The following is a 25393-nucleotide window of genomic DNA, read 5'->3' on the forward strand; positions in this document are numbered from 1 at the left end:
GTTGTTATATATTATACTGAGATAACATGAAAGCTGCACTGTGATTGGTTGTTATATATTTTACTGAGGTAACATGAAAGCTGCGCTGTGATTGGTTGTTATATATTTTACTGAGGTAACATGAAAGCTGCGCTGTGATTGGTTGTTATATATTATACTGCTGGGGTAACATGAAAGCTGCGCTGTGATTGGTTGTTATATATTTTACTGAGGTAACATGAAAGCTGAGCTCTGATTGGTTGTTATATATTATACTGCTGGGGTAACATGAATGCTGCGCTGTGATTGGTTGTTATATATTATACTGATGTAACATGAAAGCTGCGCTGTGATTGGTTGTTATATATTATACTGAGGTAACATTAAAGCTGTGCTGTGATTGGTTGTTATATATTTTACTGAGGTAACATGAAAGCTGCGCTGTGATTGGTTGTTATATATTTTACTGAGGTAACATGAAAGCTGCGCTGTGATTGGTTGTTATATATTATACTGAGATAACATGAAAGCTGCGCTGTGATTGGTTGTTATATATTATACTGAGATAACATGAAAGCTGTGCTGTGATTGGTTGTTATATATTATACTGCTGGGGTAACATGAATGCTGCGCTGTGATTGGTTGTTATATATTATACTGAGGTAACATGAAAGCTGTGCTGTGATTGGTTGTTATATATTATACTGAGGTAACATGAAAGCTGTGCTGTGATTGGTTGTTATATATTTTACTGAGGTAACATGAAAGCTGCGCTGTGATTGGCTGTTATATATTATACTGAGATAACATGAAAGCTGCGCTGTGATTGGTTGTTATATATTATACTGCTGAGGGAACATGAAAGCTGTGCTGTGATTGGTTGCTATTTCTTATACTGCTCAGGTCACATGAAACCTGTCCTGTGATTGGTTGTTATATATTATACTGAGGTAACATGAAAGCTGCGCTGTAATTGGTTGTCATATATTATACTGCTGAGATAACATGAAAGCTGCGCTGTGATTGGTTGTTATATATCATACTGCTGAGGTAACATGAAAGCTGTGCTGTGATTGGTTGTTATATATTATACTGAGGTAACATGAAAGCTGTGCTGTGATTGGTTGTTATATATTATACTGAGGTAACATGAAAGCTGTGCTGTGATTGGTTGTTATATATTATACTGAGGTAACATGAAAGCTGTGCTGTGATTGGTTGTTATATATTATACTGAGGTAACATGAAAGCTGTGCTGTGATTGGTTGTTATATATTATACTGAGGTAACATGAAAGCTGTGCTGTGATTGGTTGTTATATATTACACTGAGATAATATGACAGCTGTGCTGTGATTGGTTGTTATATAATATACTGAGGTAACATGAAAGCTGCGCTGTTATTGGTTGTTATATATTATACTGCTGAGGTAACATGATAGCTGTGCTGTGATTGGTTGTTATATAATATACTGCTGAGGTAACATGAAAGCTGCGCTGTGATTGGCTGTTATATATTATAGTGAGGTAACATGAAAGCTGCGCTGTGATTGGTTGTTATATATTATACTGCTGAGGTAACATGAAAGCTGCGCTGTGATTGGTTGTATATATTATACTGCTGAGGTAACATGAAAGCTGTGCTGTGATTGGTTGTTATATAGTATACTGAGATAACATGAAAGCTGCACTGTGATTGGTTGTTATATTTTATACTGAGGTAACATGAAAGCTGTGCTGTGATTGGTTGTTATATATAATACTGAGATAACATGAAAGCTGTGCTGTGATTGGTTGTTATATATTATACTGAGGTAACATTAAAGCTATGCTGTGATTGGTTGTTATATATTATACTGAGGTAACATGAAAGCTGTGCTGTGATTGGTTGTTATATATTTTACTGAGGTAACATGAAAGCTGCGCTGTGATTGGCTGTTATATATTATACTGAGATAATATGAAAGCTGCGCTGTGATTGGTTGTTATATATTATACTGCTGAGGGAACATGAAAGCTGTGCTGTGATTGGTTGCTATTTCTTATACTGCTCAGGTCACATGAAACCTATCCTGTGATTGGTTGTTATATATTATACTGAGGTAACATGAAAGCTGCGCTGTAATTGGTTGTTATATATTATACTGCTGAGGTAGCATGAAAGCTGCGCTGTGATTGGTTGTTATATATTATACTGCTGAGGGAACATGAAAGCTGCGTTGTGATTGGTTGTTATATATTATACTGAGGTAACATGAAAGCTGTGCTGTGATTGGTTGTTATATATTATACTGAGGTGACATGAAAGCTGTGCTGTGATTGGTTGCTATATATTATACTGCTGAGATAACATGAAAGCTGCGCTGTGATTGGTTGCTATATATTATACTACTGAGATAACATGAAAGCTGTGCTGTGATTGGTTGTTATATATTATACTGAGGTAACATGAATGCTGCGCTGTGATTGGTTGTTATATATTATACTGATGTAACATGAAAGCTGAGCTCTGATTGGTTGTTATATATTATACTGCTGGGGTAACATGAATGCTGCGCTGTGATTGGTTGTTATATATTATACTGATGTAACATGAAAGCTGCGCTGTGATTGGTTGTTATATATTATACTGAGGTAACATGAAAGCTGCGCTGTGATTGGTTGTTATATATTATACTGAGATAACATGAAAGCTGTGCTGTGATTGTTTGTTATATATTATACTGCTGAGGTAACATGGAAGCTGCGCTGTGATTGGTTGTTATATATTATACTGAGGTAACATGAAAGCTGCGCTGTGATTGGTTGTTATATATTATACTGCTGAGGTAACATGGAAGCTGCGCTGTGATTGGTTGTTATATATTATACTGAGGTAACATGAAAGCTGCGCTGTGATTGGTTGTTATATATTATACCACTGAGGTAACATGAAAGCTGTGCTGTGATTGGTTGTTATATATTATACTGCTGAGGTAACATGAAAGCTGCGCTGTGATTGGTTGTTATATATTATACTGAGGTAACATGGATGCTGCGCTGTGATTGGTTGTTATATATTATACAGAGGTAACATGAAAGCTGTGCTGTGATTGGTTGCTATATATTATACTGAGATAACATGAAAGCTGTGCTGTGATTGGTTGTTATATAGTATACTGAGATAACATGAAAGCTGCGCTGTGATTGGTTGTTATATTTTATACTGAGGTAACATGAAAGCTGTGCTGTGATTGGTTGTTATATATAATACTGAGATAACATGAAAGCTGTGCTGTGATTGGTTGTTATATATTATACTGAGGTAACATTAAAGCTGTGCTGTGATTGGTTGTTATATATTATACTGAGATAACATGAAAGCTGCGCTGTGATTGGTTGTTATATTTTATACTGAGGTAACATGAAAGCTGTGCTGTGATTGGTTGTTATATATAATACTGAGATAACATGAAAGCTGTGCTGTGATTGGTTGTTATATATTATACTGAGGTAACATTAAAGCTGTGCTGTGATTGGTTGTTATATATTATACTGAGGTAACATGAAAGCTGCGCTGTGATTGGCTGTTATATATTATACTGAGATAATATGAAAGCTGCGCTGTGATTGGTTGTTATATATTATACTGCTGAGGGAACATGAAAGCTGTGCTGTGATTGGTTGCTATTTCTTATACTGCTCAGGTCACATGAAACCTATCCTGTGATTGGTTGTTATATATTATACTGAGGTAACATGAAAGCTGCGCTGTAATTGGTTGTTATATATTATACTGCTGAGGTAGCATGAAAGCTGCGCTGTGATTGGTTGTTATATATTATACTGCTGAGGTAACATGAAAGCTGTGCTGTGATTGGTTGTTATATAGTATACTGAGATAACATGAAAGCTGCACTGTGATTGGTTGTTATATTTTATACTGAGGTAACATGAAAGCTGTGCTGTGATTGGTTGTTATATATAATACTGAGATAACATGAAAGCTGTGCTGTGATTGGTTGTTATATATTATACTGAGGTAACATTAAAGCTATGCTGTGATTGGTTGTTATATATTATACTGAGGTAACATGAAAGCTGTGCTGTGATTGGTTGTTATATATTTTACTGAGGTAACATGAAAGCTGCGCTGTGATTGGCTGTTATATATTATACTGAGATAATATGAAAGCTGCGCTGTGATTGGTTGTTATATATTATACTGCTGAGGGAACATGAAAGCTGTGCTGTGATTGGTTGCTATTTCTTATACTGCTCAGGTCACATGAAACCTATCCTGTGATTGGTTGTTATATATTATACTGAGGTAACATGAAAGCTGCGCTGTAATTGGTTGTTATATATTATACTGCTGAGGTAGCATGAAAGCTGCGCTGTGATTGGTTGTTATATATTATACTGCTGAGGGAACATGAAAGCTGCGTTGTGATTGGTTGTTATATATTATACTGAGGTAACATGAAAGCTGTGCTGTGATTGGTTGTTATATATTATACTGAGGTGACATGAAAGCTGTGCTGTGATTGGTTGCTATATATTATACTGCTGAGATAACATGAAAGCTGCGCTGTGATTGGTTGCTATATATTATACTACTGAGATAACATGAAAGCTGTGCTGTGATTGGTTGTTATATATTATACTGAGGTAACATGAATGCTGCGCTGTGATTGGTTGTTATATATTATACTGATGTAACATGAAAGCTGAGCTCTGATTGGTTGTTATATATTATACTGCTGGGGTAACATGAATGCTGCGCTGTGATTGGTTGTTATATATTATACTGATGTAACATGAAAGCTGCGCTGTGATTGGTTGTTATATATTATACTGAGGTAACATGAAAGCTGCGCTGTGATTGGTTGTTATATATTATACTGAGATAACATGAAAGCTGTGCTGTGATTGTTTGTTATATATTATACTGCTGAGGTAACATGGAAGCTGCGCTGTGATTGGTTGTTATATATTATACTGAGGTAACATGAAAGCTGCGCTGTGATTGGTTGTTATATATTATACTGCTGAGGTAACATGGAAGCTGCGCTGTGATTGGTTGTTATATATTATACTGAGGTAACATGAAAGCTGCGCTGTGATTGGTTGTTATATATTATACCACTGAGGTAACATGAAAGCTGTGCTGTGATTGGTTGTTATATATTATACTGCTGAGGTAACATGAAAGCTGCGCTGTGATTGGTTGTTATATATTATACTGAGGTAACATGGATGCTGCGCTGTGATTGGTTGTTATATATTATACAGAGGTAACATGAAAGCTGTGCTGTGATTGGTTGCTATATATTATACTGAGATAACATGAAAGCTGTGCTGTGATAGGTTGTTATATAGTATACTGAGATAACATGAAAGCTGCGCTGTGATTGGTTGTTATATTTTATACTGAGGTAACATGAAAGCTGTGCTGTGATTGGTTGTTATATATAATACTGAGATAACATGAAAGCTGTGCTGTGATTGGTTGTTATATATTATACTGAGGTAACATTAAAGCTGTGCTGTGATTGGTTGTTATATATTATACTGAGGTAACATGAAAGCTGTGCTGTGATTGGTTGTTATATATTTTACTGAGGTAACATGAAAGCTGCGCTGTGATTGGCTGTTATATATTATACTGAGATAATATGAAAGCTGCGCTGTGATTGGTTGTTATATATTATACTGCTGAGGGAACATGAAAGCTGTGCTGTGATTGGTTGCTATTTCTTATACTGCTCAGGTCACATGAAACCTATCCTGTGATTGGTTGTTATATATTATACTGAGGTAACATGAAAGCTGCGCTGTAATTGGTTGTTATATATTATACTGCTGAGGTAGCATGAAAGCTGCGCTGTGATTGGTTGTTATATATTATACTGCTGAGGGAACATGAAAGCTGCGTTGTGATTGGTTGTTATATATTATACTGAGGTAACATGAAAGCTGTGCTGTGATTGGTTGTTATATATTATACTGAGGTGACATGAAAGCTGTGCTGTGATTGGTTGCTATATATTATACTGCTGAGATAACATGAAAGCTGCGCTGTGATTGGTTGCTATATATTATACTACTGAGATAACATGAAAGCTGTGCTGTGATTGGTTGTTATATATTATACTGAGGTAACATGAATGCTGCGCTGTGATTGGTTGTTATATATTATACTGAGGTAACATGAATGCTGCGCTGTGATTGGTTGTTATATATTATACTGATGTAACATGAAAGCTGCGCTGTGATTGGTTGTTATATATTATACTGAGGTAACATGAAAGCTGCGCTGTGATTGGTTGTTATATATTATACTGAGGTAACATGAAAGCTGCGCTGTGATTGTTTGTTATATATTATACTGCTGAGGTAACATGGAAGCTGCGCTGTGATTGGTTGTTATATATTATACTGAGGTAACATGAAAGCTGCGCTGTGATTGGTTGTTATATATTATACTGCTGAGGTAACATGGAAGCTGCGCTGTGATTGGTTGTTATATATTATACTGAGGTAACATGAAAGCTGCGCTGTGATTGGTTGTTATATATTATACCACTGAGGTAACATGAAAGCTGTGCTGTGATTGGTTGTTATATATTATACTGCTGAGGTAACATGAAAGCTGCGCTGTGATTGGTTGTTATATATTATACTGAGGTAACATGGATGCTGCGCTGTGATTGGTTGTTATATATTATACAGAGGTAACATGAAAGCTGTGCTGTGATTGGTTGCTATATATTATACTGAGATAACATGAAAGCTGCGCTGTGATTGGTTGTTATATATTATACTGAGGTAACATGAAAGCTGTGCTGTGATTGGTTATTATATATTATACTGCTGAGGTAACATGAAAGCTGGGCTGTGATTGGCTGTTATATATTATACTGAGATAACATGAAAGCTGCGCTGTGATTGGTTGTTATATATTATACTGCTGAGGTAACATGAAAGCTGCGCTGTGATTGGTTGTATATATTATACTGCTGAGGTAACATGAAAGCTGCGCTGTGATTGGTTGTTATATATTATACTGAGGTAACATGAAAGCTGTGCTGTGATTGGTTGTTATATATTTTACTGAGGTAACATGAAAGCTGGGCTGTGATTGGCTGTTATATATTATACTGAGATAACATGAAAGCTGCGCTGTGATTGGTTGTTATATATTATACTGCTGAGGTAACATGAAAGCTGCGCTGTGATTGGTTGTATATATTATACTGCTGAGGTAACATGAAAGCTGCGCTGTGATTGGTTGTATATATTATACTGCTGAGGTAACATGAAAGCTGCGCTGTGATTGGTTGTTATATATTATACTGAGGTAACATGGATGCTGCGCTGTGATTGGTTGCTATATATTATACTGAGATAACATGAAAGCTGCGCTGTGATTGGTTGTTATTTTTTATACTGAGGTAACATGAAAGCTGTGCTGTGATTGGTTGTTATATATTATACTGAGGTAACATTAAAGCTGCGCTGTGATTGGTTGTTATATATCATACTGCAGTAACATGAAAGCTGCGCTGTGATTGGTTGTTATATATTATACTGAGGTAACATGAAAGCTGTGCTGTGATTGGTTGTTATATATTATACTGAGATAACATGAAAGCTGTGCTGTGATTGGTTGTTATATATTATACTGAGGTAACATTAAAGCTGTGCTGTGATTGGTTGTTATATATTATACTGAGGTAACATGAAAGCTGTGCTGTGATTGGTTGTTATATATTTTACTGAGGTAACATGAAAGCTGCGCTGTGATTGGCTGTTATATATTATACTGAGATAACATGAAAGCTGCGCTGTGATTGGTTGTTATATATTATACTGCTGAGGGAACATGAAAGCTGTGCTGTGATTGGTTGCTATTTCTTATACTGCTCAGGTCACATGAAACCTGTCCTGTGATTGGTTGTTATATATTATACTGCTGAGGTAACATGAAAGCTGCGCTGTGATTGGTTGTTATATATTATACTGAGGTAACATGGATGCTGCGCTGTGATTGGTTGTTATATATTATACAGAGGTAACATGAAAGCTGTGCTGTGATTGGTTATTATATATTATACTCAGGTAACATGAAAGCTGTGCTGTGATTGGTTGTTATATATTATACTGAGATAACATGAAAGCTGTGCTGTGATTGGTTGTTATATATTATACTGCTGAGGTAACATGAAAGCTGGGCTGTGATTGGCTGTTATATATTATACTGAGATAACATGAAAGCTGCGCTGTGATTGGTTGTTATATATTATACTGCTGAGGTAACATGAAAGCTGCGCTGTGATTGGTTGTATATATTATACTGCTGAGGTAACATGAAAGCTGCGCTGTGATTGGTTGTTATATATTATACTGAGGTAACATGGATGCTGCGCTGTGATTGGTTGTTATATATTATACTGAGATAACATGAAAGCTGCGCTGTGATTGGTTGTTATTTTTTATACTGAGGTAACATGAAAGCTGTGCTGTGATTGGTTGTTATATATTATACTGAGGTAACATTAAAGCTGTGCTGTGATTGGTTGTTATATATTATACTGCGGTAACATGAAAGCTGCGCTGTGATTGGTTGTTATATATTATACTGAGATAACATGAAAGCTGTGCTGTGATTGGTTGGTTTATATTATACTGAGGTAACATTAAAGCTGTGCTGTGATTGATTGTTATTTATTTTACTGAGGTAACATGAAAGCTGCGCTGTGATTGGCTGTTATATATTATACTGCTGAGGGAACATGAAAGCTGTGCTGTGATTGGTTGCTATTTCTTATACTGCTCAGGTCACATGAAACCTGTCCTGTGATTGGTTATTATATATTATACTGAGGTAACATGAAAGCTGCGCTGTAATTGGTTGTTATATATTATACTGCTGAGGTAGCATGAAAGCTGCGCTGTGATTGGTTGTTATATATTATACTGCTGAGGGAACATGAAAGCTGCGTTGTGATTGGTTGTTATATATTATACTGAGGTAACATGAAAGCTGTGCTGTGATTGGTTGTTATATATTGTACTGAGGTAACATGGATGCTGCGCTGTGATTGGTTGTTATATATTATACAGAGGTAACATGAAAGCTGTGCTGTGATTGGTTGCTATATATTATACTGAGATAACATGAAAGCTGCGCTGTGATTGGTTGTTATATATTATACTGAGGTAACATGAAAGCTGTGCTGTGATTGGTTATTATATATTATACTCAGGTAACATGAAAGCTGTGCTGTGATTGGTTGTTATATATTATACTGAAATAACATGAAAGCTGTGCTGTGATTGGTTGTTATATATTATACTGCTGAGGTAACATGAAAGCTGGGCTGTGATTGGCTGTTATATATTATACTGAGATAACATGAAAGCTGCGCTGTGATTGGTTGTTATATATTATACTGCTGAGGTAACATGAAAGCTGCGCTGTGATTGGTTGTATATATTATACTGCTGAGGTAACATGAAAGCTGCGCTGTGATTGGTTGTTATATATTATACTGAGGTAACATGGTTGCTGCGCTGTGATTGGTTGCTATATATTATACTGAGATAACATGAAAGCTGCGCTGTGATTGGTTGTTATTTTTTATACTGAGGTAACATGAAAGCTGCGCTGTAATTGGTTGTTATATATTATACTGCTGAGGTAGCATGAAAGCTGCGCTGTGATTGGTTGTTATATATTATACTGCTGAGGGAACATGAAAGCTGCGTTGTGATTGGTTGTTATATATTATACTGAGGTAACATGAAAGCTGTGCTGTGATTGGTTGTTATATATTATACTGAGGTAACATGAATGCTGCGCTGTGATTGGTTGTTATATATTATACTGATGTAACATGAAAGCTGCGCTCTGATTGGTTGTTATATATTATACTGCAGTAACATGAAAGCTGCGCTGTGATTGGTTGTTATATATTATACTGAGGTAACATGAAAGCTGTGCTGTGATTGGTTGTTATATATTATACTGAGATAACATGAAAGCTGTGCTGTGATTGGTTGTTATATATTATACTGAGGTAACATTAAAGCTGTGCTGTGATTGGTTGTTATATATTATACTGAGGTAACATGAAAGCTGTGCTGTGATTGGTTGTTATATATTTTACTGAGGTAACATGAAAGCTGCGCTGTGATTGGCTGTTATATATTATACTGAGATAACATGAAAGCTGCGCTGTGATTGGTTGTTATATATTATACTGCTGAGGGAACATGAAAGCTGTGCTGTGATTGGTTGCTATTTCTTATACTGCTCAGGTCACATGAAACCTGTCCTGTGATTGGTTGTTATATATTATACTGAGGTAACATGAAAGCTGCGCTGTAATTGGTTGTTATATATTATACTGCTGAGGTAACATGAAAGCTGCGCTGTGATTGGTTGTTATATATTATACTGAGGTAACATGGATGCTGCGCTGTGATTGGTTGTTATATATTATACTGAGGTAACATGAAAGCTGTGCTGTGATTGGTTATTATATATTATACTCAGGTAACATGAAAGCTGTGCTGTGATTGGTTGTTATATATTATACTGAGATAACATGAAAGCTGTGCTGTGATTGGTTGTTATATATTATACTGCTGAGGTAACATGAAAGCTGTGCTGTGATTGGTTGTTATATATTATACTAAGGTAACATGAAAGCTGTACTGTGATTGGTTGTTATTTATTTTACTGAGGTAACATGAAAGCTGCGCTGTGATTGGCTGTTATATATTATACTGCTGAGGGAACATGAAAGCTGTGCTGTGATTGGTTGCTATTTCTTATACTGCTCAGGTCACATGAAACCTGTCCTGTGATTGGTTATTATATATTATACTGAGGTAACATGAAAGCTGCGCTGTAATTGGTTGTTATATATTATACTGCTGAGGTAGCATGAAAGCTGCGCTGTGATTGGTTGTTATATATTATACTGCTGAGGGAACATGAAAGCTGCGTTGTGATTGGTTGTTATATATTATACTGAGGTAACATGAAAGCTGTGCTGTGATTGGTTGTTATATATTATACTGAGGTGACATGAAAGCTGCGCTGTGATTGGTTGCTATATATTATACTGCTGAGATAACATGAAAGCTGCGCTGTGATTGGTTGCTATATATTATACTACTGAGATAACATGAAAGCTGTGCTGTGATTGGTTGTTATATATTATACTGAGGTAACATGAATGCTGCGCTGTGATTGGTTGTTATATATTATACTGATGTAACATGAAAGCTGCGCTCTGATTGGTTGTTATATATTATACTGAGATAACATGAAAGCTGTGCTGTGATTGTTTGTTATATATTATACCGCTGAGGTAACATGAAAGCTGCGCTGTGATTGGTTGTAATATATTATACTGAGATAACATGAAAGCTGTGCTGTGATTGTTTGTTATATATTAAACTGCTGAGGTAACATGGAAGCTGCGCTGTGATTGGTTGTTATATATTATACTGAGGTAACATGAAAGATGCGCTGTGATTGGTTGTTATATATTATACCACTGAGGTAACATGAAAGCTGTGCTGTGATTGGTTGTTATATATTATACTGCTGAGGTAACATGAAAGCTGCGCTGTGATTGGTTGTTATATATTATACTGAGGTAACATGGATGCTGCGCTGTGATTGGTTGTTATATATTATACTGAGGTAACATGAAAGCTGTGCTGTGATTGGTTGCTATATATTATACTGAGATAACATGAAAGCTGCGCTGTGATTGGTTGTTATATATTATATTGAGGTAACATGAAAGCTATGCTGTGATTGGTTGTTATATATTATACTGAGATAACATGAAAGCTGTGCTGTGATTGGTTGTTATATATTATACTGCTGAGGTAACATGAAAGCTGGGCTGTGATTGGTTGTTATATATTATACTGCTGAGGTAACATGAAAGCTGCGCTGTGATTGGTTGTATATATTATACTGCTGAGGTAACATGAAAGCTGCGCTGTGATTGGTTGTTATATATTATACTGAGGTAACATGGATGCTGCGCTGTGATTGGTTGTTATATATTATACTGAGATAACATGAAAGCTGCGCTGTGATTGGTTGTTATTTTTTATACTGAGGTAACATGAAAGCTGTGCTGTGATTGGTTGTTATATATTATACTGAGGTAACATGAAAGCTTTGCTGTGATTGGTTGTTATATATTATACTGAGATAACATGAAAGCTGTGCTGTGATTGGTTGTTATATATTATACTGAGGTAACATTAAAGCTGTGCTGTGATTGGTTGTTATATATTATACTGCTGAGGTAACATGAAAGCTGCGCTGTGATTGGTTGTTATATATTATACTGAGGTAACATGAAAGCTATGCTGTGATTGGTTGTTATATATTATACTGAGATAACATGAAAGCTGTGCTGTGATTGGTTGTTATATATTATACTGAGATAATATGAAAGCTGCGCTGTGATTGGTTGTTATATATTATACTGAGGTAACATGAAAGCTGTGCTGTTATTGGTTGTTATATATATATTATACTGAGATAATATGAAAGCTGCGCTGTGATTGGTTGTTATATATTATACTGAGGTAACATGAAAGCTGCGCTGTGATTGGTTGTTATATATTATACCACTGAGGTAACATGAAAGCTGTGCTGTGATTGGTTGTTATATATTATACTGAGGTAACATGAAAGCTGCGCTGTGATTGGTTGTTATACATTATACTGCTGAGGTAACATGAAAGCTGTGCTGTGATTGGTTGTTATATATTATACTGAGGTAACATGAAAGCTGCGCTGTGATTGGTTGTTATATATTATACTGCTGAGGTAACATGAAAGCTGCGCTGTGATTGGTTGTTATATATTATACTGAGGTAACATGGATGCTGCGCTGTGATTGGTTGTTATATATTATACTGAGGTAACATGAAAGCTGTGCTGTGATTGGTTGCTATATATTATACTGAGATAACATGAAAGCTGCGCTGTGATTGGTTGTTATATATTATACTGAGGTAACATGAAAGCTGTGCTGTGATTGGTTGTTTTATATTATACTGAGGTGACATGAAAGCTGTGCTGTGATTGGTTGTTATATATTATACTGAGGTAACATGAAAGCTGTGCTGTGATTGGTTATTATATATTATACTGAGGTAACATGAAAGCTGTGCTGTGATTGGTTGTTATATATTATACTGAGATAACATGAAAGCTGCTCTGTGATTGGTTGTTATATATTATACTGCTGAGGTAACATGAAAGCTGCGCTGTGATTGGTTGTATATATTATACTGCTGAGGTAACATGAAAGCTGCGCTGTGATTGGTTGTTATATATTATACTGAGGTAACATGGATGCTGCGCTGTGATTGGTTGTTATATATTATACTGAGATAACATGAAAGCTGGGCTGTGATTGGCTGTTATATATTATACTGAGATAACATGAAAGCTGCTCTGTGATTGGTTGTTATATATTATACTGCTGAGGTAACATGAAAGCTGCGCTGTGATTGGTTGTATATATTATACTGCTGAGGTAACATGAAAGCTGCGCTGTGATTGGATGTTATATATTATACTGAGGTAACATGGATGCTGCGCTGTGATTGGTTGTTATATATTATACTGAGATAACATGAAAGCTGCGCTGTGATTGGTTGTTATATATTATACTGAGGTAACATGAAAGCCGTGCTGTGATTGGTTGTTATATATTATACTGCTGAGGTAACATGAAAGCTGCGCTGTGATTGGTTGTTATATACTATACTGAGGTAACATGAAAGCTGTGCTGTGATTGGTTGTTATATATTTTACTGAGGTAACATGAAAGCTGCGCTGTGATTGGTTGTTATATATTATACTGCTGAGGTAACATGAAAGCGGCGCTGTGATTGCTTGTTATATATTATCCTGAGGTAACATGAAAGCTGCGCTGTGATTGGTTGTTGTATATTATACCGCTAAGGGAACATGAAAGCTGCGCTGTGATTGGTTGTTATATATTATACTGAGGTAACATGAAAGCTGTGCTGTGATTGGTTGTTTTATATTATACTGAGGTGACATGAAAGCTGTGCTGTGATTGGTTGTTATATATTATACTGCTGAGGTAACATGAAAGCTGCGCTGTGATTGGTTGTTATATATTATACTGAGGTAACATGAATGCTGCGCTGTGATTGGTTGTTATATATTATACTGAGGTAACATGAAAGCTGTGCTGTGATTGGTTGTTATATATTATACTGCTAAGGTAACATGAAAGCTGCGCTGTGATTGGTTGTTATATATTATACTGCTGAGGTAACATGAAAGCTGCGCTGTGATTGGTTGTTATATATTATACTGCTGAGGTAACATGAAAGCTGCGCTGTGATTGGTTGTTATATATTTTACTGAGGTAACATGAAAGCTGTGCTGTGATTGGTTGTTATATATTATACTGAGGTAACATGAAAGCTGCGCTGTGATTGGTTGTTATATATTATACTGAGGTAACATGAAAGCTGCGCTGTGATTGGTTGTTATATATTATACTGAGGTAACATGAAAGCTGCGCTGTGATTGGTTGTTATATATTATACTGAGGTAACATGAAAGCTGCGCTGTGATTGGTTGTTATATATTATACTGAGGTAACATGAAAGCTGTGCTGTGATTGGTTGTTATATATTATACTGAGGTAACTTGAAAGCTGCACTGTGATTGGTTGTTATATATTATACTGAGGTAACATGAAAGCTGCGCTGTGATTGGTTGTTATATATTATACTGAGGTAACATGAAAGCTGCGCTGTGATTGGTTGTTATATATTATACTGCTGAGGTAACATGAAAGCTGTGCTGTGATTGGTTGTTATATATTACACTACTGAGGTAACAGGAAAGCTGCGCTGTGATTGGTTGTTTTATATTATACTGCTAAGGTAACATGAAAGCTGCGCTGTGATTGGTTGTTATATATTATACTGAGGTAACATGAAAGCTGCGCTGTGATTGGTTGTTATATATTATACTGCTGAGGTAACATGAAAGCTGTGCTGTGATTGGTTGTTATATATTATACTGAGGTAACATGAAAGCTGCGCTGTGATTGGTTGTTATATATTATACCGCTGAGGTAACATGAAAGCTGTGCTGTGATTGGTTATTATGTATTATACTGAGGTAACATGAAAGCTGTGCTGTGATTGGTTGTTATATATTATACTGAGGTAACATGAAAGCTGCGCTGTGATTGGTTGTTATATATTATACCGCTTAGGTAACATGAAAGCTGCGCTGTGATTGGTTGTTATATATTATACTGCTGGGGTAACATGAAAGCTGCGCTGTGATTGGTTGTTATATATTATAGTGAGGTAACATGAAAGCTGTGCTTTGATTGGTTGTTATATATTATACTACTGAGGTAACATGAAAGCTGCGCTGTGTTTGGTTGTTATATATTATACTGAGGTAACATGAAAGCTGCGCTTTGATTGGTTGTTATATATTATAATGCTGATGTTACGGCACTCTGCCCCCCCGAGCGCCAGGTGGGGTGCCCTGATCTTCCCGCACCCCACTGTCCCTGCCTACTTGCCTCGGCCCTGGCTAACGCCAGGCGGACAACTGGGCGGCGGTCCCTGCGCTGGCTAGGGACCTGGCGACTACCTAGATGGAACTACTAACAGGGGACAGAGTGCCGACAGAAGAGGCAGGTGGAACAAACCAACAAAACTTACAAGCAGAGTAAGTCTGGAGATGGAGCTCACAGGTAAACAGACAGGATACTGACGAGCAACTAGAACAGACTGGAACAGACCTGACTAGAGGCTAGCAGAACCAATAACTGGCAGTGAGCTCAGGTCACTGCCAGCCTTTTAACTTAAAGCCTCCGCCCAGGGGTGGAGAGTGGGAGGAGCCGCGGGAACCAGCACCGCCCTGCATGGTAACATTACCCCCCTCTGACGGGGGACCTCCGGGCCCCCGGAAACTCGACCAGGCTTATCCGGAAAACGACGGTGGAACCGCCGTATCCCCCGCATAGCGTCTGAAGTTGGAGCAATAGTCCTCCACACAAGCCGACCCATGCCGCAGCGCCAACAACCGCGAAACCGCCAACCCCGCTCGGTCCGGTTCATCGAAGATACCCCCGAGTTCCTGAAAAAAGGAGTCCACAGACTGCAGGCAGTAGGAACCCTCGGGGATGGAAAAGGCCCATGTCTGGGGAGAGCCCCGCAGCAGGGACATTATCAGCCCGACCCTCTGAGCCTCCGACCCGGAAGAACGGGGACGCATCCGAAAAAACAGGCGACACGCCTGTCGGAAGACAAAAAACTTGTTCCTCTCCCCAGAAAACACCTCGGGAAGAGGGCACTTGGGTTCGGGGCTGGTTGCGGCGTCCGACCCCTGCGACACCCCCCCCTGCTCCTGGGCCACCATGCGGGCAGATAAATCCTGGATCACAGGCACCAGGGCCTGCAGCTGGTTTGTGAGGGAACTGATCGCCTCCATGACAAACGGTTTTTAAAGGCCAGTTATTATGTTACAGCACTCTGCCCCCCGAGTGCCAGGTGGGGTGCCCTGATCTTCCCGCACCCCACTGTCCCTGCCTACTTGCCTCGGCCCTGGCTAACCCCAGGCGGACAACTGGGCGGCGGTCCCTGCGCTGGCTAGGGACCTGGCGACTACCTAGATGGAACTACTAACAGGGGACAGAGTGCCGACAGAAGAGGCAGGTGGAACAAACCAACAGAACTTACTAAGCAGAGTAAGGCTGGAGATGGAGCTCACAGGCAAACTGACAGGATACTGACGAGCAACTAGAGCAGACTGAGACAGACCTGACTAGAGGCTAGCAGAACCAATAACTGGCAGTGAGCTCAGGTCACTGCCAGCCTTTTAACTTAAAGCCTCCGCCCAGGGGTGGAGAGTGGGAGGAGCCGCGGGAACCAGCGCCGCCCTGCATGGTAACAGCTGAGGTAACATGAAAGCGGCGCTGTGATTGGTTGTTGTATATTATACCGCTAAGGGAACATGAAAGCTGCGCTGTGATTGGTTGTTATATATTATACTGAGGTAACATGAAAGCTGCGCTGTGATTGGTTGTTATATATTATACTGCTGAGGGAACATGAAAGCTGCGTTGCGATTGGTTGTTATATATTATACTGAGGTAACATGAAAGCTGCGCTGTGATTGGTTGTTATATTTTATACTGCTGAGGTAACATGAAAGCTGCGCTGTGATTGGTTGTTGTATATTATACCGCTAAGGGAACATGAAAGCTGCGCTGTGATTGGTTGTTATATATTATACTGAGGTAACATGAAAGCTGCGCTGTGATTGGTTGTTATATATTATACTGCTGAGGGAACATGAAAGCTGCGTTGCGATTGGTTGTTATATATTATACTGAGGTAACATGAAAGCTGCGCTGTGATTGGTTGTTATATTTTATACTGCTGAGGTAACATGAAAGCTGCGCTGTGATTGGTTGTTATATATTATACTGAGGTAACATGAAAGCTGTGCTGTGCTTGGTTGTTATATATTATACCGCTGAGGTAACATGAAAGCTGCGCTGTGATTGGATGTTATATATTATACTGCTGAGGTAATATTAAAGCTGTGCTGTGATTGGTTGTTATATATTATACTGCGGTAACATGAAAGCTGCGCTGTGATTGGTTGTTATATATTATACTGAGGTAACATGAAAGCTGTGCTGTGATTGGTTGTTATATATTATACTGAGGTAACTTGAAAGCTGCACTGTGATTGGTTGTTATATATTATACTGAGGTAACATGAAAGCTGCGCTGTGATTGGTTGTTATATATTATACTGCTGAGGTAACATGAAAGCTGCGCTGTGATTGGTTGTTATATATTATACTGCTAAGGTAACATGAAAGCTGCGCTGTGATTGGTTGTTATATATTATACTGCTGAGGTAACATGAAAGCTGCGCTGTGATTGGTTGTTATATATTATACCGCTGAGGTAACATGAAAGCTGTGCTGTGATTGGTTGTTATATATTATACTGAGGTAACATGAAAGCTGTGCTGTGATTGGTTGTTATATATTATACTGAGGTAACATGAAAGCTGTGCTGTGATTGGTTGTTATATATTTTACTGAGGTAACATGAAAGCTGCGCTGTGATTGGTTGTTATATATTATACTGCTGAGGTAACATGAAAGCTGTGCTGTGATTGGTTGTTATATATTATACTGAGGTAACATGAAAGCTGCGCTGTGATTGGTTGTTATATATTATACCGCTGAGGTAACATGAAAGCTGAGCTGTGATTGGTTGTTATATATTATACTGAGGTAACATGAAAGCTGCGCTGTGATTGGTTGTTATATATTATACTACTGAGGTAACATGAAAGCTGCGCTGTGATTGGTTGTTATATATTATACCGCTGAGGTAACATGAAAGCTGTGCTGTGATTGGTTGTTATATATTATACTGCTGAGGTAACATGAAAGCTGTGCTGTGATTGGTTGTTATATATTATACTGCTGAGGTAACATGAAAGCTGTGCTGTGATTGGTTGCTATTTCTTATACTGCTCAGGTCACATGAAACCTGTCCTGTGATTGGTTAGTATTTCTTATACCGCTGAGGTAAAATGAAAGCTGCTTTGTGATTGGTTGCAGCAAGCCGTGACAGGTAAGCTAGTATACCAATATATTACACAGACAACTTCCTCCTTCTCAAATACTAAGATTACACAGACGACCTCCTGCTCATGCAGTAAGTACCAATCTATTCAATCAGTACACATACATATATTTAAATTCTTTTCGTGCCAAAATACAGCTAATATATATATATAGATACACTCATTGTTAGTAACAACCCTCCCTGTCAACACAATGCAAAGTGACTGAGCGAAAGATAAAAGTAGTCCCATCAATATCCTGTGTAATGCTCTTTACCTGCATCACTTCTTCTAGGTGCACTTACATAAAGTTTTTTAAGGTAGGTCTCAGTCACTTTGGCGCTGATCTGCTGGTGTTTCTACATGAGAAGATGGCCACACCGCATGAAGACGACTCTCTGCATCATCAGCTCCATTGCCGGCCATGTGTTCTTTCTTCCGGCCGGTGCGGAGAGCCATCCGCACCTGCAGTGCAGCGGTTTTCTCGTGCAGAAACACGGGCTAATTGGCGCCCGTGTGACTGAGCCCGCATTTGGCAGGGATGTCATTCTAGACATTTTAGATAACTAAGCATAGATCTTCTGTGGATGTCGACTCGTTCCAATCCTTCTGTCTCTTCATGCAATCCCAGACAGACTGGATTATGTGATTTCATGTCTCAGTGGGGCCACATCATCACTTAGAATCCTAGACTGCTAGAGTTGGAAGGAACCTGCAGGGTCATCGGGTCCAACCCCCTGGCTCAATGCAGGATTTACTAAATCATCCCAGACAGATGTCTGTCCGCCTCTGAACACTTCCATTGAAGGAGAACTCCCCACCTCCCGTGGCAGCCTGTTCCACTCATTGATCCCCTCACTGTCTGATATCTAATCTGTGTCTCCTCCCTTTCAGTTTTAATCCCATGGCTTCTAGTCTTTCCTTCTGCAGATGAGAATAGGGCTGATCCCTCTGCACTGTGACAGCCCTTCAGATATTTGTAGACAGCTATTAAAGGGGTTGTCTCGCGGCAAACATCAAAATTTTACATTACCCCATTCCCCCTGTCACCCCCCTGGCATAAAATAGCAATTTAAAGCGGTTTTTAAACCGCTTGCTACTCACCGATCCGACGAAATATGGAGTTATAAAAATCTTCTCCCTGAGATGGCCACCGGTCCTTTCCCAGGGATTCACTGCGGTTTTCTCCCATGGTGCACCGCGGGTCTTCTCCCATGGTGCACCTTGGGCTCTGTGCATTCCATTACCGATTCCAGCCTCCTGATTGGCTGGAATCGGCACACATGATGGGGCGGAGCTACGATGACAACGCGGTGACCAGCTCTCCGGCATGAGCGGCCCCATTCACCAGCCAGAAGCACGGACTGTGCAAGCGCGTCTAAAAACGCCAGAAGACAGCAGAATTAGACGGCACCATGGCGACGGGGAAGCCAGCAACGGAGCAGGTAAGTGAATAACTTCTGTATGGCTCATATTTAATGCACGATGTATATTACAAAGTGCATTAATATGGCCATACAGAAGTGTATACCCCCACTTGCTGCCGCGGGACAACCCCTTGTCTTCTGCAAGATCCTTTAACCGTTCCTTGTATGACATGATTTGCAGACCGCTCACCATCTTGGTAACTCTTCTCTGAACTTGCTCCAGTTTGTCTTTTATAAAGTGGGGTGCCCAGAACTGGACCCAGTATTCCAGATGAGGTCTGACTAAGGAAGAGTAGAGGGGATGATGACCTCACGTGATCCAGACTCTATGCTTCTCTTAATACATCCCAGAATTGTGTTTGCCTTTTTGGCTGCTGCATCACATTGTTGACTCATGTTCAGCCTATGATCTATCAGTATACCCAAGTCTTTTTCACATGTGCTGCTGCTTAGCTCAATTCCTCCCATTCTGTATGTGCTTTTTTCATTTTTCTTGCCCAGATGTAGGACTTTGCATTTCTCCTTGTTAAACACCATTCTGTTAGTCGCCGCCCACTGTGCAAGCTTTTCTAGATCTTTTTGAATCCTCCCTCTCTCTTCCCTAGTGTTAGCTATCCCTCCTAGCTTTGTGTCATCAGTTTGCTCAGTTTCCCACAATTCCCTCCTCCAGATCATTTATAACAATGTTGGCCATCACTGGGCCCAGGACAGAGCCTTGTGGTCCCCACTTGATACATTCTTCCACTTGGATGTGCAGCCATTTATGACCACTCTTTGAGTACGGTCACTCAGCCAGTTGTGAATCCACCTAACAGTTGTCTTGTCAATCCCAAATTTGGGCATTTGTTCAATAAGTATGAGGACTCATGAAGAGAATGGGCGCTTGGACTAAATATTAATGGGGTTACATTTCTTTTTTGTTCAGTTACTTTGCATTGTATTAATAAACAATAATAAATTATTAAAATTTCTATTCTTGAAAGTGTTCCTTCAAGGAAATCTGCATCAAAATCACTATATACCTCCTCTATACTAGTGACACCCAGCTATACACCTCTTCCCGTGACATCTCTGCACCTTTCCTCCAAAACATCACCGACTGTCTGTCCGCTGTCTCGAACACCATGTCCTCTCTTAGTTTACCTAAAACTAAACCTCTCTAAAACTGACCTGCTGGTGTTTCCGCCCTCCACTAACCGACCTCATCCTGACATCTCCATCTCAGTGTGTGGCACCATAACTCCCAGCACGCCCGCTGCCTTGGAGTCATATTCGATGCCGATCTCTCCTTTACCCCCTACATCCAATCTCTGTCCTGAACCTGTCAGCTGCATCTCACAAATATCGAAGGAATCTGCTCTTTTCTCACTGTAGACACGCTAAAACCACTCCCTGTCGCCCTCATCCACTCCCGGCTCTATTATTACAACTCGTTGCTGATCGGCCTCCCCTGCTCCAGACTCTACCCTCTCCAATCCATCCTGAATGCAGCAGCCAGGCTCATCTTCCTGTCCAGCCGCTACTCGGACGCCTCTGCCCTGTGCCGGTCACTGCACTGGCTGCCCGTTACATACAGAATTCAATTTAAACTCATTACCTTCATCCACAAAGCCCTCCACAGCTCAGTGCCCCCCTATATCGCCTCCATCATCTCAATGCATCAACCAGCCCTGGCTCTCCGCTCTGCTAACGAAACCAGATTGAGCGCCCCTTTAATTCGAACTATTCATTCCCGCCTCCAAGACTTCTCCAGAGCAGCACCGATCCTCTGGAACGCACTACCAAAGGCTACCCGGGCAATCCAGGACTCGCAGAACTTCAGGTGTGCTCTAAAAACGCACCTCTTCAGGGAGGTATACCGCATTCCCTAGACAAAGCCCTCTGTATGCCACCTGATAACATGCTCCCTGACCTACTGACTGCAATCCTTTCCAGCCACCATCAACTGCCCCTGCAGTCACACCTATTCTGCCATCACCTGGCCAAATATCTGACCATTGTCTATGTGTATAGCATCCCTCACTCTCCACCTCCCCATACCGCGCACATCTCCACCCCGCCATACCGCGCACATCTCCAACTCACCATACCGCGCACATCTCCAGCCCCCCCATACCGCGCACATCTCCACCTCACCATACCGCGCACATCTCCACCTCACCATACCGCGCACATCTCCAGCCCCCCCATACCGCGCACATCTCCACCTCACCATACCGCGCACATCTCCAGCCCCCCCATACCACACACATCTCCACCCCCCCATACCGGGCACATTTCCACCCTGCCATACCGCGCACATCTCCAACTCACCATACCGCGCACATCTCCAGCCCCCCCATACCGCGCACATCTCCACCCCGCCATACCGTGCCCATCTCCAGCCCCTTTACCTTCTGTATCCCCCCATTACTTGTAGTATGTAAGCCCATTGGAGCCGGACCCGCACCCCTATTGTTTCCATCAGCTGATTACTATGTAACCGCGGTTCTGTAATGTTTGTACTTTTGTCTTTCTGTATCCCCTGTCTATGTAAGCGCTGCGGAATATGTTGGCGCTATACGAATACAGATTATTATGTAAGACAAGAGTATTTTTGCAGAATTTGAAGAGACATGAGAATATATTGCGGAATTGTTGCAAATTTCCTAAGAGTGAAAGAAGCAAGATTTTTACACAGACAAATCTGCACCAAACTCCACATCTTGCCACAAAATTGCTGCGGGCAAAATATGCATCAAAAGCGCTCTAAAGAAGAGGCTCAATGCAACCAGCTTAACTATAAAAATGGAAAAAAACTGAAACAAAAAAATTATTAATTCATCAACAAAAATCAAAACCATGGGGAACTCATGAAAGGGCGTCCAAATCCTGCAGACACCTCATGAAAGATGAAAGAAATGCCCAACACATTTTCTAGAGCCCATTGCGATTTTTCAGACAATGGAGCATATAATAATAGAATAAGAAAATATTGTTATGTCGCCTAAAATACCAGCATATAGATAAGGATTACAATGTAATGTTACACTGTAGAACATGGACTGCAATGTAATACAACTTCAAATAAGGTCATCTAATTGCATTACAACACAAGAGCAGCTAACAGAACAGCCCAATGTAATAGAATATCGCATCAAGATATAAAATATCACACATGATGTCGCAGAATAGAATATAATACCGACTTAGGTAAAATATAATGGGATATAAAAGCTACAAAAACATATAGGAAAATGTGATAGGAGTAGGTCCCACTTATCTCTAGTTCTGGTTCCCAGCTGTATCTGATGGCCGGCAGTGGTCAGAATTACAGATGCCGTTATTTGTAACTGCCATATGATCAACAGGAGTTGTGCCAAGAGTGCAGCACATAAAGCTATGCTGTTTCTGTAACATCCACTGACTTCTATGGCAACAGTATAGCCAAGCTCACTCAACTATCCCCAGCCACTGGCTACAGCTGAGCCAGTGGGGACCAGAACTAGAGGCGTCCTGCGGATGTGTGATGGCAGTGCTCCTTTAACTCACCAGTATTTTACTGCTGAATGTAAATGATGAGAAAGGGCTGTGGCACTCAGGGAAGCAGCTCTGTCTGCCTCTAACACAGCGGGAAGTAACAGCACGATCCTAAACACCAGTGGCTGAATTACATCCAGTCATCTGCATATAAGGCCAGTTTCACACAGCGGTGCACGATATCGCGCTCGGAAACATGCGATGTCCCGGTGGATGTGATTCTGTGTCAAAAATGTCTCTCATCACTTCATAAAAGTAGCGATCCCTTGTTGCGGCTTTCAACTGCCCAAGAGGATTGGCAAGTGTCTCCATTGTTTTCTATGGGAAACCACACATCGCACTCGCATGCATCTCGCATGCCGTTTGATGTGTTTTCCGGCCCCATTTAAAACAACGGGTAAGGCGTTCCAAAAGAACGCCCAACGCTAGGACATGCCACGATTTTTTTCCCTGCACCAGTTCAAAAGAATAGGGTTCATATTTGTGCGAGATTTGTGTGCTTTGCAATTCTCTTGGTTATCTAAAAGCAGCTTAACAAAGGTAAAAGCTGAGAAGCCCTTTCATGCTGACCACCTGCGCCGGCATCAGGATCAAAGTTGTACTTTGGATTGAAAAGGTAGATCATATTCAATGCAACATTAAATATTTACATTTGGTGACTGTCCACAATATCCTAATGTCAAGTGTTAAACATGACTGCTTTGTTCCAGAAAGAGCACCACACTTGTCCACAGGTTGTGTGCGGTATTGCAGCGCAACTCTCTTCACTGCAGTGTCACCAAGCTGCAATACCAGCCACAACCTGTTGACAAGTGTGGAGCTGTTTCTAGTTAAAAAAAAGCTATTTTTCCTTATACCGGACAACCCCTTTAAAACTCTAACCCCATTTGTCAGAGTTCAGGTAACACATTACATTTCAACCAAGGAATGTGTGGGGGGCGGGGTGAAATGTAAGATTGTAGTTTTGTATATTGGTCATAAAATGAAGTTCGCTGGGGCAAGCACCAGATACATTTAAGCCACATTGCATTTTCCTAATGACAGGAAACTAAATCTACACCTGCCATAAGTAAGACAAGATGTGCGCTACAATGCGCACCATTTTCCTTCATAGTCATAAATCTGTTTTAAACCAGGTAGCCCCGCCCACTTCTGTCACTTCTTAGAAAAAATCATGAGCGCTGAAGAAAGTTACAAATTCCTGTGAATATATTGCCCACGCTGTAATTTACTAACTTGTATGTCATAAAAGTGGGGCAAGTGGCTAAATACACTTCCGGCATTATATGTCCATATCTGGTAGCACTCACCGGCCAGGAACCTCGCCTCTTTCTCTCCATCACTCAAGTCAGAGTAAGCGTCACTGTCCAATCGAGTGCTTTCGTTGGTCGGAGGTGGTGGTTGACCCCAGCTTTGCCATTCTAACATATGAGCAACACGTCCAGAACCAATGGCGGTAGGCTTGGTCACATGATCCTTCATCGATCGAGAGATACCTGCGATGAGGGAGAAGGGGATTATTATGTAGATGGAAGGATGGCCCAGACGCCGGCCGGGATCATCACACAACGTCCAGTACCTTTGACAGAGGATTTGGCGAGAGCACCAATTCCGTACGCATTAGAATGTCTCTTCAATCGAGGAAGGATCGATGTTGTGTCTTCCATTGATAGCTGACAGATCGGGAGAGAGAGGAGAGAGTCGCTCAGGGAAGGAGAGGGAGAGAGACGTATATATAGAGACGGGACAGGATCGAGAGACAGACAGAC

The 25393-nt window shown here is 40.1% G+C and overlaps 1 protein-coding gene across 1 annotated transcript in view; it reads right to left on the reverse strand.

The window, feature by feature from the left end:
- FAM131B (family with sequence similarity 131 member B) overlaps window positions 1-25393 on the reverse strand; it is a 149258-nt gene that overhangs the window by 60756 nt on the left and 63109 nt on the right. Inside the window, exons 4-5 of the mRNA XM_066601498.1 lie at window positions 25204-25297; window positions 24935-25120 (exon numbers count right to left, since the gene is read on the reverse strand). Of these exons, the coding sequence (XP_066457595.1) occupies window positions 24935-25120; window positions 25204-25297 (280 nt within the window). The remainder of the gene's footprint in view (window positions 1-24934; window positions 25121-25203; window positions 25298-25393) is intronic.

Source organism: Eleutherodactylus coqui, chromosome 4 (genome assembly GCF_035609145.1).
Source record: "Eleutherodactylus coqui strain aEleCoq1 chromosome 4, aEleCoq1.hap1, whole genome shotgun sequence".
Classification (NCBI taxonomy): domain Eukaryota; kingdom Metazoa; phylum Chordata; class Amphibia; order Anura; family Eleutherodactylidae; genus Eleutherodactylus; species Eleutherodactylus coqui.